This window comes from Halichoeres trimaculatus, unplaced genomic scaffold, assembly GCF_033239565.1.
Source record: "Halichoeres trimaculatus isolate MK-OKI-2021-1 unplaced genomic scaffold, fHalTri1.1 fHalTri1_scaffold_10, whole genome shotgun sequence".
Taxonomy (NCBI): domain Eukaryota; kingdom Metazoa; phylum Chordata; class Actinopteri; order Labriformes; family Labridae; genus Halichoeres; species Halichoeres trimaculatus.
The window spans coordinates 25,465,053-25,477,753 of record NW_027437187.1 but is presented as its reverse complement, the minus strand read 5'-3'; the positions used below and the strand labels follow the sequence as shown (position 1 = coordinate 25,477,753).

The following is a 12,701-nucleotide window of genomic DNA, read 5'->3' as shown; positions in this document are numbered from 1 at the left end:
AACCACACTTTCTTAGTATAAGGAGTAATACATGGTCACAGTGTAAACTTTAAATATTAAATAGAGAAGCCTTAAAAATCAACATGGGTTTTCGGCATCAAAATAGCTGATCAGTTAAACTAATTATCAAAATATATCTTACTGCAGGTCCCATGTGTCTAGTGGAGCTAACTGTCACTGCCTGGGCCTAGCTTGGGCCAATGGCTACATTAACTGCATGATTTGGCAGTATTTGAACAATAAAGTGGAGATAAATTTCTTATGTCTGGTTAAACTTGCATATAACCACTAGACATTGACATCACACATGTTTTGACTGTTGTCTTACTTCTAGGCAGCTGGTAGATTGTGGTTAGGTTAGCCTTTGAGCAGTCATTTCAGGTTCAAGTGCTGCCTGCAGCCCACATGTCACTCTTCCTGCTCTATGTCACTCTTCCTGTCCTCTCTTGATTCGTAAGAAGCTATTGAACATAGCTTGAAAAAGACTAGAGAGCTAGCTGGGCTAACTATGTTGAATAAATAAATTATTCAAATGACATCTTTAACACATCATAGGCAGGCTGGTTCAAGAACAAAATAATGCTATCAACTATCTAACTTGGATTAGCTAAGCTAGCTGTTGACTTAACTGAAAAAGAGGTGCTTTTTTTCCCAAAATTGAAACAGCTTCAACAATTTGTGCTTCAACTTATCATGTCTAAAAGAGGATGAGATGGAATTGATGCTTTTATTATTCCGGCTCAGTCAAAATAAATACATTTGGATGCTAAAATGTAGGCCATCAACTTTCTCAATGGTAACATTTGTCTTCATATTTGACATTTTTGGCTTTTTTGATTTTTTTTACATCTTTGAGATTAAAAAATTTCTTCATGATAGTATGTTTTATGAAATGTGTCTTATTGCTAAAACTGTTGGCATTATTTACAGAGCAAAATCATAATCATACAAATACTTCCTCTTTCTGCACAGCCAGCACAGAAAGCTCCACTCAGTGGTGACTGGACACAGTCATTCCATCAGCAAACTTACAACAATCCTCTTGTTAGCCTGAATCCGTAGATATGTGTGTGTGATGATGGCAAATCAAAGTGGCAACATCCTACAAATACCCAGAGATTAGCTGAGAGTGACACTGATACCAGTAGTACAACCCTAAGTTCCAGTGCAGGCGTGCGCATGCATACAATAACACACACACATACACACAAGCACACACACACACACACATCCGAGCATCGTACGACAAGTCTGTCAGGCTGCCAAGGAGCTCCAGCCAACACTCACCGCCTCCGCCAACAGACTCCATTCTGCCCTGGCTTCACTTTTCAAGACCTCACTATCTCACTCTAATTGGCTGAAACCAGAGCAGGTCGTCATTCTTTTCCAAACGTATTCTCCCAAACTCAAAAGCAACTTCCTGTTTATTCACTTACACTAACCACTCAATTAAGCCTCGATCAACACTATACGAGTTGCTTCTCGGGGGCTTTTAAGGATACATAAAGAAAAGCTCATGAATAAAATTAAAAAACGCTGGAGATTCTTTTTCTTTCACTATTTAGTCACGCATTCTGAAGAAAATTGCTTTCAGTCAAGTCTGTTTTGAAGTGGACAATAAAAATGAGCCAAAATGAGAACAACAAAAAGTTAGACAACACAACAGAACAGTTCATTCAAGCTCAGTGAAAGCTTTTTTCCATCCACCACCCACTTTGCAATGACTTGGTGTGGTGCAGCACAGCGATGTCCAGAAAGAGGGAATGTGGATACAGGGCCAAGTGGTCCACGGGTTGTACTTATCACTTTTACATCATGCATGACGCACACGTACACATAAATAAAAGTTAAAGAAGAACTTTAAAACTTAACTTGTATAAAACTACTACAAACATCTTTAAAAACACAAACAGGACACACAAACACACAAAAGCAGAATCCTTTTGAAGATTGAGAGGGACTGAAAGGGAGAAAAGGGAGGTAAAGAAGAAAGAGCAGGAGAGGAGAGGATGGAAGGGGGAGGGATAGGGGAGGGAGGGTGGTGGCGGTATTTATAGACAACAAGTGATGGGATGCCCTCGTTAGCGCACGGCCCACTGAGCCAGATGACAGACGCGCCGCCAAGAGGTCATGTGACCGCATTACTCACTCCGGCGCCCTGTGAGAGGGCCCGTTGAGCAACAGAGAGGAAAGGGAGCAAGAGAGGAAGGGAGGGAGAGAAGAAGAGAGGGAAAGAAGCAGAGAGAGTAGGAGGATCAGGGGACAGAGGGGGGAAAAAACTACCCATGAACCCTGCAGTGCCTGTTGCCCTATTTTAACTCACTTGTATACAAACAAACATTTTTCACTCTTCATTTCGTGGACATGCCTGCCTCCCACTTTTTGGGCACTGACCTCAATTACCCGATGCGGTCACAGCTTTGTTTCGTAACCCGCTGGAACAAAAACTTTTCCTGAGATGACATGAGCACAAGAGATGACAGCCAGGCATTCAGAATGTTTATGTTCCCTGTTTTATCTTAAAGTATGAAAAAAATCTTTAAAGTGGAGCTATTGCTGTGAAGACAAAACCTGCTGCTAGTTTCCCCCCCAATTGAGGCCATGCTTGTAATCCAACAGATCAGAAACCTCCCCTGCAGACACACACACTTACACGCTGCCCCTCAGGGCTTCTCAGACACCTCAGAGCCAAGATCTTGACCCAAGACTGAAAAGCCCTAGACTTGAGCCTTGAAAGTCCTTTGTAGAAAGAATGAGGAATGAGTCAGGAGAAGAAATGAGACGGTGAGACAGAAGCGAACAGTAAAGAGACACAGAATGGACAACTGCAAGAGACACAGAACGTCTATATGATACTGACACAATAGGATCAAGAGGACTCATCTGGGTTTGCAGATTATCAGACTTTAGAGGATGAACTCAAACACACATACACATCCATGTACACACACCATACCAAACTACCACATAAAAGAACTCTTGTGTGAGCAGGTGATTGTCAGAGCGGGGTCCCCCTCTCTTTCAACTCCAATACTTCAAACAGCCTCCACCATGAAGATGAAACTGGGCCCTCGATACTACAAACAAAGGTGGTGCCTCTACTTATACACACAAAGAAATGAAGGAAACTGTCCTTGTATTCATTCATATAGAAAGAAAAAAATACACCACTCTAAAGCTGCACTGGGGAGAAGCAATGAAGATCTGTCCAAGTGGTCTGACTTGGTTCAAAGGCTCAACCCAAGATTCTAGGAAGCTGCACATGGATCTTAGGCAGAAATACAAAAAAATGTGATACATTTAGATCTACTGCACATTGACTGTATTAGCTGTACGTAGCATATCAACCAAATGAAAAATACCCTATGAAACCCTTTTTGCAATGCTTTTCAAAGAGAAAGCCCAATCCCTTTTATCCATTAGAAGACCGCCCCTTGTTAGCACACAATGAGTTTTATTTTGAAGCTGTTTCCTGGACAGTTATTAAATAAAAGGAGTAACTTGCAAAGAGCTGAATTTAAGCTAGGGTGAAATTATAAAAACTGAAAAAGTTGTCGTGAAGGATTCTGGTGCAAGTGAGCTACGTTATTCACTAAATAATATCATTTTGCAAGATATTTTTTTTTTTTTTGCTAATATGCAATCCCCTTTTCTCGTTGCATCAATCTCTTCGCCCAGCTGGTGTCTGAGTTAGCATCTGTTTTTTGACAAGATTTACCAGGACATCTTTATAACACACACAAATTTTTCCTGATTGTAAAAAAATAGGTACATAAAACTGAGTTGTAATTAATGTACTTAATCATCCTTGAGGGGACTTTGCAGCTCCATTTAAAGTGAGTTAGCTGATTAGCAATGCATTGCACCTGCTAAACAACAATAGTATGTTAGCTTGTATTCGCCTATAGTTAATGATACTGCAAAGTCTAAAAAAACCCACTCTTAGCATTGCTTCAATAAGGAAAGAAGGCAATCTTTAATAAGATTAATAAAAAGGGTACATTTTGTTGTGTTATTTCAGTGCTTAGTGGCTGTATTTGGCCCAACGTCTAACTTTTTGGGGCATCTTAAACGTTGCCATATAGTTTAATCCAATTTCAAAATTTGTCTTTTTTGTTTTATAAAAGTAGCAAATCAATACGTTCATGGTTCCATTGTTAAAAAGACACGAGCTGATCTAGCTTAGTCAGCTTCAGTTGGTTTAAGGGTTTGGAGCTTATTAAAGTAAGCCACTCGATGTCATTAAACCAACACCGTGTCTCCTCAAAGGTCAGGGCAGTATGGGAACTGCAACAGCAGAGCAATTACATTTTAGTCTGGTTGTTGTAGTTGGATTAAGATGTTAGCTATCCCCTGTTAACCTCTCCTCACTAGTCAGAGCTGATCCAGGACCTAACATGGCGAGGAGGGAGATGGAACCAGATGAAAGGATATGAGGGATGTAAGACTTACATAGGCCCACACTGCAAAAGACTCCTGAGGGTCAAAAGGTTAAGGAGGGAAGAGTACCCTCCCTCTCTTTCCTCCTCTCCCTCCCTCTTTTTTCCTCTTATGCATGTTCAGAATGCTAAACACCAGCCCACCTCATCCTCATCCCCCTGTACCTCCTCCTCACTCTCCTCACTCCTCTTCTCCCCCTCCCTCCCCTCCTCCTGCTCAGCAGAATCACTGATGTGAGGCCTTTCGTGAATGCACTGGCTGGTCTGAGCCTGGGCTCTGTTACGGCCTGACCACTGACCCACTCACCCGCCTTTTAAAGAGGTTTTAGGGTCATGGGTTCACAACAAGGTGACTCAACTGTGAACGGCGGGCGGCATCCTCTTTCAAAGGGCCCACGTCTTCACCTTTTCCCTCTCAAGGCTCTCTCCCTCTCTTTTCCACCCCCTATGTCTCTCTTTTCTTTCCTCTTTCTCCCCCCCTCCTCTTCTGTAGTCCTTCTTCCCTTGTATCCTCAGTGACCGACCCGCCGTCTCAGCCTTAATTAGCATAGCATCCCAGAGCGAGGAGAACATGAAGGCTAATGGGGGTTGGGGCCCCGTAACAACACTGAGGGTAAAGCTTCAAGTTTCTAACTAGGGCCATCACCTGACCACATTTACATGGGTTTGAGTGAGCAGAATGCCGGCAGAAGAGTAATGGATGATAAATTATTCCTGTTTCTTGGTAGAGGGAGTAAACTCAAAGGGAGAGGCATCAGGATTCAAAGGGGCACTGCCTGGGTGGCTAGGATTGTGTCACTGATGTATTTTGACTGAAGTGCAAAGAGGCAGATTAAAACTGCCTTCAGGATTAAGAAATAGAAGAAACGCATTGAACATGCTTTGTAAGTCATTCTGGTTTCATGGAAGCTGCACTTTGACATGTTTGTGTTTTTTCACCCTACTTCAGAATAGTAGATGGAAAGGCTTCACTAAATCAAAATATTTCAGTTTGACTCCAGTAACCAGCTAACCCATAAAAAGAGGGTTAGTTGTTTCTTGTCGAATTGAGATATTTTTCGTTCCTAAACATCAAATGGTGCTCCATATTTTCCTTACCTTATTAATGGAACCATGCAACTTCTGACATCCTATCTACGGCTGAGGTCAAACTTGCATCTTGCAATTCCCAAACTAATAAGCCCACAAAATCAAATACAGCCCCAAACATTTCATTTCACTTTAAGATGATTTGAGGAGGATCTGTTTTAATTGCACTCCCTCGCCACCTTGTGGCCTGGGGTCTGTCGTAAATTACTTCTAGCGAGGTGTGTGTTTGTTTTGGGATTAAATGGAGATTGGATCGAAACAAATTGTCTATGTTCAAGACAATTTTTTACTGGATACAACACGCCAAGGTAAGGGACTTATCAGTACAGTTACGTGGTGCTGCGGTTTGAAGCGTGACATCAAGCAAATGTTGTAGCAGCCAGCTATCTGTTAGCGACATCAGCAGCCCTGTGCGCTGACATATCAGTAGGCTAACATGACAACAAGTAAACACTGTCAGTTTGTTAGTAGTGTAGTAGCTGTTTATATTTAGCGCAGCTGGTAGCCTGGTGCTCTAAGACATGTCCGTAATGTGTAATGTTCGTAATCCTGGTTAGCTGTGCCTGTCAGTCATCTACCAAGCAGAGCTAACGTAACCTCACTCTTCATTTTATTGATAGTCTCTCAAGTTTGAACAGAGCACTGCAGAATAACTGTTCATGTGGGTTGGAATGAACATTATCAGTAACAGCATAGCCCCTTTTTAGCTTTCCTCTGCTCTTCTGTCCTTGTTCTGTCTCACAGTTAGGCTCCTGTGTCCACCATCACTACAAAATTAATCACAGAAATTGTTTTCAGCAGAGAAAAACACAGATCTCTGTGTTTTATCTCTTCTCACTACTAAACTTCATCAGGCGGCGTGGTGTTGTCAAAGAGACCTAGATGTGCCACAGATCAACCCAGTCCTGGATTGATCTGGAAGCTAAGAAGTAGCAATTTAGAAAAATTGTGACCAGCAATATTGGCACTGATAATCTCAGTTTAAAGTGTGGATTACAATCAGGTATATATCTAGAAGGGAGACTTTTTCAAGATCACTTTCAAACTCCTGAGACCCCCATTAATAAATCCAATATAACTTACCATTCCATGTCCACAGTCAGTCCCGTCAGCCAGTGGCATGTGCTGCGTGCGACACCCTTTGTGGTCCCCCTCTGCACTTGTACACCACAGCCTCTTGCACTGTTTCTATGGAGGAGAACCAATTAGCAGGAGCATCAATCATCAGGGCTGTTTAGAAGAAGAGCTAAACTTTAATCCAATAATGATCCATGAGCTTTCCAACATATGCAAAACACTTTGTTGAGCAGACAGCAGAAGCTATTTTATTTATCGTTTTATTGCTGTGCTTCAGCGTTACATATTCAAATCAGTTTCATAATCCAGACATGTGCATGATAGAGCATCTGGTTTTATTAATGTGTGTGCGTTTAACAACAGGCTCAGTCAGACAGCTCACTTGAATGTGATAAAAATGTGCGGTAAATATTACACATGGGAATTCACTGATTAAATGTATGTTACGCGGACAAGGGTCATAAATCAGACAACGTTTAGAAATGTGCTTGTCTATCCAGAAAAGTGCTCCTCAGTCTGAGGTTCATCTGTATTTTACACGACACATCAACCTTCTCAGATCTACTTCCACCTGAAGACTTCACTTCTTTACTTTTCAGCAAGGTTTTTACTGCTTTGATAGCAAGCCAACTTACCATGTAAGGGCAGATTTGGGAACCCGGTCCAAACATCAGTTCACACTGTCTATTGGCATTGTAGACTTGACCAGGAAGGAGGGTGGGCAGCTCATACGTTCTTCCGACAGGTTCATCGAGGAGGCACTCACCATATCCCGTGCTAAAATAAGAGAAAAGTAATAAAGAATGTGTAGCAAATGAACAGGAAACCTCAAAACTATGCAGGAATGTCCAAAAAATGAACTAGACATGAATATTTTCAGAAGAACGGTGTTCCTCTGACCGATAAAGCATCAACTCCTGTCATCATCCATCATAAGCGCAAAGTAAACATTTCTATGTCATTGTGTGTGATCATCTTCTGATGTGTTTTCCCCTGTGGGTGGTCTGTAAAGTTACCTAGCTCAGAGACTGATACCACTTCCCCTCAATGGCCTGTTAGTAAATGCTGTCACTGTGAAACTGGAGTCAGACGCCACAGACTGCATAAAATACACCAAGAAGAATCTGCATGCTGAAAACATTTTCATCCAGCACGTATTTTCATGTAAACAGGCGAATTTGGAATCATAAAACACCTTGATTAGGTTACATATATCAGTGCAAGCTGCAGTGTGCACTGTAATGACAGACTGTGCTGCAAATCAGCCACACCCTGAGTCATGATGCAGAAACAGAGGCAACAAAAGCACAGCTGGGCTGAATGTATGCATGGAGCGCCTGCGTTTAAAATCATCACCTTTACAGTTGTGGAAAGACAGAAGTCAAACAGGTGAGCAGAGGGAGCCAGACCTCAAAGGATCTCGTCTTTTATTATGTTTACAAAAAAAAAAGGAAACCAGCGGATCAGACGAGTATAGATGTGTAACCACATGACGTATGCATCTCTTTGACAAATTTAATCCAGGATTGAGCTGCTCAAACACCTGCTACATACAGCAACAGCTGATATGACAGGCCAATAATTACACAGGATTATCTTGAGATACAGATACTTTGTTTCTTTCCCCTTTCATTTCCATTCATAATGGAAGAAACTGCAGCAGACAGCGCTGGGTGGCAGTTTTCAAAAGATCAGAGGTAGAGCAGTGGAAGAGCGGGCTGTCAGTGAATCATACAGACAGTCCCATATTGCTGTATCTTTCAGCAGTTGGTCATCTGTGCAATCAGGGACGTCAGACCTCATGGAATGATTATTAAAACCACAACAGACAGACAGATGAAGGGGGAAGGGGCCAGTGTTGGCATTTTTTAAATCAAATATCAACTTTTTTCTAAGCTTATTGCATTCATGGGCTTGAGACTTCTTTTCTGGCACAACAGCGACTCTACATCTGGCAACCATAAGGAATCTTAAATGTGAGTTTATTTATAAGACGACTCATAGTTCGCTGTTGTGTGATGTCAGAAGAGACTAAACAATAATAGTTTCCATACACTTGGGTTCCTGTTAGAAGTCTACTTATGGTGTATGTCAGATTGATGTTTGCAGCAAAGGGCTGAGTGCCACAGAGTATCACTGTATGCAGAGTTTGATCAAACAGTTAGAGTAATCTGCAGCAGGAGTTTCGTGTCTGACAGCATGTAACAATTATTGTACTTGGAGATACATAGCAAGATAATGATAGGTTTTTAGTTCAACTTGGAGAAGCATGCAGTACACAAAGATCCATCCAGAATCAAGGCAGAAAATAAGAAAATGGGCTAAAAGGGTTTCACATGGAAGTGTTTGGGAGAGGGTGCAGGCTGAGTGGTTTGGCTAATTTTTGAGGTGTGTGATGGAAAATTAAAGACCTTGCTTCTACTAATTGTTAAGTGGTTTTATATACCGCAAACAACAATTAGCTGGGGCTGCAGTTGAAACATTTGCATTTAACTTTGATACATTTGAGGCTTGAATCAGACAAACAGAGTCAGATATGACTCAAAGCACAGCTACACAACATCAGGACACTGATGTGAGGGTTCAGTGCACGTCATCACAGCAGCAGTGAGATAAGGAGAAGAAAGGAAGGGGAATCCTTCCCCTTTTTCAAAGAGCGATGTTTGAAAGGTGGCGCAGCCTTTAGTGCAGGAGAAGGGTGCAGATTGAATTTGCTCTTCAGGGAGAAAAGGCAGTCAAAACACTGACGTACTTGACCAGGTCAGCCTGCTGAGCAGGGGTAGCACTGCAGAAGTGCTAGTTTGAATCAATGCTTCTCATTGTTGGCTGGAGACGGATTTCAAAAGCACTTGGGCTGCACACTTGAGGGTCTTTCCCACCGCTGCGGCTCCCACACTCTTAACTCTCCTCATACCTGCATACTCTTTTTATACATCTCATAGAGTTTAAACAAGTCCATCTGTATCTTTGATGCACTGTCAGTAATTCTTCACACACAGACAGCCATCAGCTAAATGGTGCTGTCGACATAATGAAGAGATTCATGAAGACTTCATCCGTCTTCAGCTGCATGTTCTGACCACTCCATGTTGAGGTCATCATTGGAAACTATGTGAAGCACAATCTTGAAACAGCCATGCGAGGCATCCTCTACAACTGCACTCTCGACATGCATTTGGTCAACAAGGCTGTCTTTTATAAAGGCCTGAACAATCCACAGAGGAAAAGGAGGCAAAGATTAAAGGGTCAAGTCCAGGGACGATCTAATTATAAGTTACATTTCCCATCTTGAAGGGAACTCTTTCAGCAGGAGCTGCTGAATGAGCCGTTGCCCCGTGTTACAGCTTTTGCAGTGGAAAAGCCGGGCTAGTGACTAGATTACTGTTTGCCCAGCATCTTGACTGCACAGCTCTGTCTGGGCAAGTGAGGTATGAGGGGCTGCAGAATATCCATCGTCCAGGTCAGCCAGGGAAGACCCCCCGATTCAAACAGGAAATAGTCTTTAAACACCAGGCAATAACAAGCCGGCACAGTTTACATAGCGCTGACCTGTCTGCGCAGAGCACAGCGAGAGATGTAGAGGCAGTTTGTTTAGTCGGCCACGTCACAACAGGGAAAAGTTAATGGCACACTTTAGATGTGGATGTTATAGGCTTTATCCCAATTCCACGCCCTTTTGGCCTATTCAAAGTTTGGGAGGAGGTGAGACTAAGTGTCTTTTCAGAACTGAGTTTTGGGAGATAGGTGTTGAAATGATTACAAACTGAAAACAAAACATCCCTTTAGCCTTATGTATGTTTCATGAAAATCACAGTTTGGTCTCACCTACACAAAACACTGCTGACATTATCAACACTTAATGTTATAAAAAAAATATTTCTAAAATAAGGATAGAAATTGCAGTGTGAATGGATACTTAGATCACATTTTTCAAACTACTTGAGGAGGTATTGGCTTTTCACCCTAAGCCATGTGTAGGCTATTTGTCATCAGTTTGCATAAAACTCTTCAACAACCTTTCTACAACTCTGAAGGATTCTTCAGAAAACCATCTGATCTATTTTGCCCGCTAGATGACCTCTTCCTTGATTACAAAAGGAAAAAGGAGAATGTGAAAACTAGTAGATTCAGCTGTGAAGCCACATCTGATCAGGATTGAAGTCTCTGTCTCACGAGTGAATCAGACACTGACTTCAATCTCAATCAGCTCAGATGGACGGATACCTACTCTAGGAACTCTGTGATGTATTTGCGGCTGCACTTGGACCATGACCAGGGATTGGTGTCGTAGTTGAGGGTTGGAGCCATGACGTGGTACTGGTGCTTGATGCCGGCCTCCTTGCACTTTGGGTTATCATCATGAGGCATGTTGAACCTAGTTTACAAAGAAAAAAAAAGGTGGATGATTATCAACATTATGTGAAGAGCTCAATGCTCATCAACATACATAAATTCACACAAATTAGACAGGGGACAATTTGAGAAAAAAATTCTGTTGAGTTAGATTTTCATGCCGATTAAAACTAAAATTGGCACGCTGATTTCAAAATTGCAGTCAGTTTTTTTTCTGGCACGTCAAGTTTTTTCTACACAGCTGACCCTCCAGATAAGCAAAATTCCACTGAATAGCTGTAGTAAGACATGCTAGCTGATCACGAATGGACTCATCTACAGCTACATGGCAACTTGTTTGTGCAGTCACAGTTAGGACAGTGCGGTGAGAGGTGTGTGCAGCTCCCAATAGGTCAATACTATCAATATCTGCAAATAGAAAGCTTGCATAGTAGGGATAAGGGGACTTGAGCAAGCTTTTCTCTTAAGCTTGTAACCATGGGCACACCACTGTAAGTTCTATTTTGTTTTATGCTGTTTTTTTAGTTTTCATGGCTTGTAACTATTCCATCTTACTATTTTATTAACATAGGTCTATATTTCCTTTGTTCCAGATCATGTCTGCTCCTGTAGCTCCTCCAGTAAAAACTTATTAGTGTTAAATAAACATTGCAGTCATGCCTGTTTCTTTCTTTGAAGATTTTTTTTTTAAAAACAGCACATATCTGTTAAGTCAAGAATTTTTCATATTTTATGCATAAACAAGGATTCTATAGGTCAAAAATTTGACATGGTAGAAAAAACTGAAATCGGTTTTGGATTCCGCACACAAAAATTAGTTAAAAGCAGATGTCAGACCTAACTCAACAAACTCAACCAGTGGTATTGCTGTATTTTTAAACAGAGTCAAAATCAGGTCTAAAAGCAATTTGATTCACAATTTCATCAATAAGTCCTAAATAAGGATGATTGATCACTCAGAAATGTCCTTTAAAAGTTGCAAGAACATTAGAAGACACTTTCAAACATACTCATACTCATACTGGTTAATGTGAAATAAAAGAGAGATAAATCCTAACATTTACTTAACATTGACTTAAAGTCCTTATAAATGATCAAACAGATGCTAACCGATTCGTCATGGACGATTTGGTACAAATTAAAAGAATAAGCAGTCTTTTAGAGGCCTGCAAGTGCCGCAAATTTCAGTTTTTCCTTTCTTCATCATCAAAGTATTTGATTTAAAGGTTGCTGCCAGCATGTGCAGAGGCTTTAGGCAATCAATAAAGTGTCTTTAAAAATTGCCTGTCCTGGCTTTAATGGTGTGTTTCAGCACAAGTTTCAATAAATGTTTGACTTTGCAGACAAACAGCTGTATAAAATGAAGCAGAGGGGATCTGTGAATTAATGATGTCATCCAGGCTGTCTGCTGCCTGCAGACTCATAAAGCAACTTGCCTTGATCATGTCCAGAATAGCTCAGTCCAATACAGATGTCCTGTTTTGTGCTGCGGTTTGGCGATGATCCATAAACACAAGCACACGCACACATTTCTATATATACACACAGGAACCCTCGCAGCTGTATGATGTCTGCGATGTTTACAACAGGATGTGGGCCAGTGTTGGGCTCTGGACTGTGACTCAGGGTCAACCCATACCGGCACACAAACAGGACCGAGCATGGCTGGCATGAGGCCCACCCTGCAAGAGCTGAGGTCCCGAAGGCACCCAGGGAATAATCAAGCCTCTGGCACAATAATAA

At 41.6% G+C, this 12,701-nt stretch overlaps 1 protein-coding gene across 1 annotated transcript in view; it reads right to left on the bottom strand.

Moving 5' to 3' along the window:
* LOC141796287 (A disintegrin and metalloproteinase with thrombospondin motifs 20) overlaps nucleotides 1-12,701 on the bottom strand; it is an 89,558-nt gene that overhangs the window by 55,013 nt on the left and 21,844 nt on the right. The window contains exons 9-11 of the mRNA XM_074677318.1: nucleotides 10,834-10,980; nucleotides 7,241-7,382; nucleotides 6,612-6,716 (exon numbers count right to left, since the gene is read on the bottom strand). Coding sequence (XP_074533419.1) covers nucleotides 6,612-6,716; nucleotides 7,241-7,382; nucleotides 10,834-10,980 — 394 coding nt within the window. The remainder of the gene's footprint in view (nucleotides 1-6,611; nucleotides 6,717-7,240; nucleotides 7,383-10,833; nucleotides 10,981-12,701) is intronic.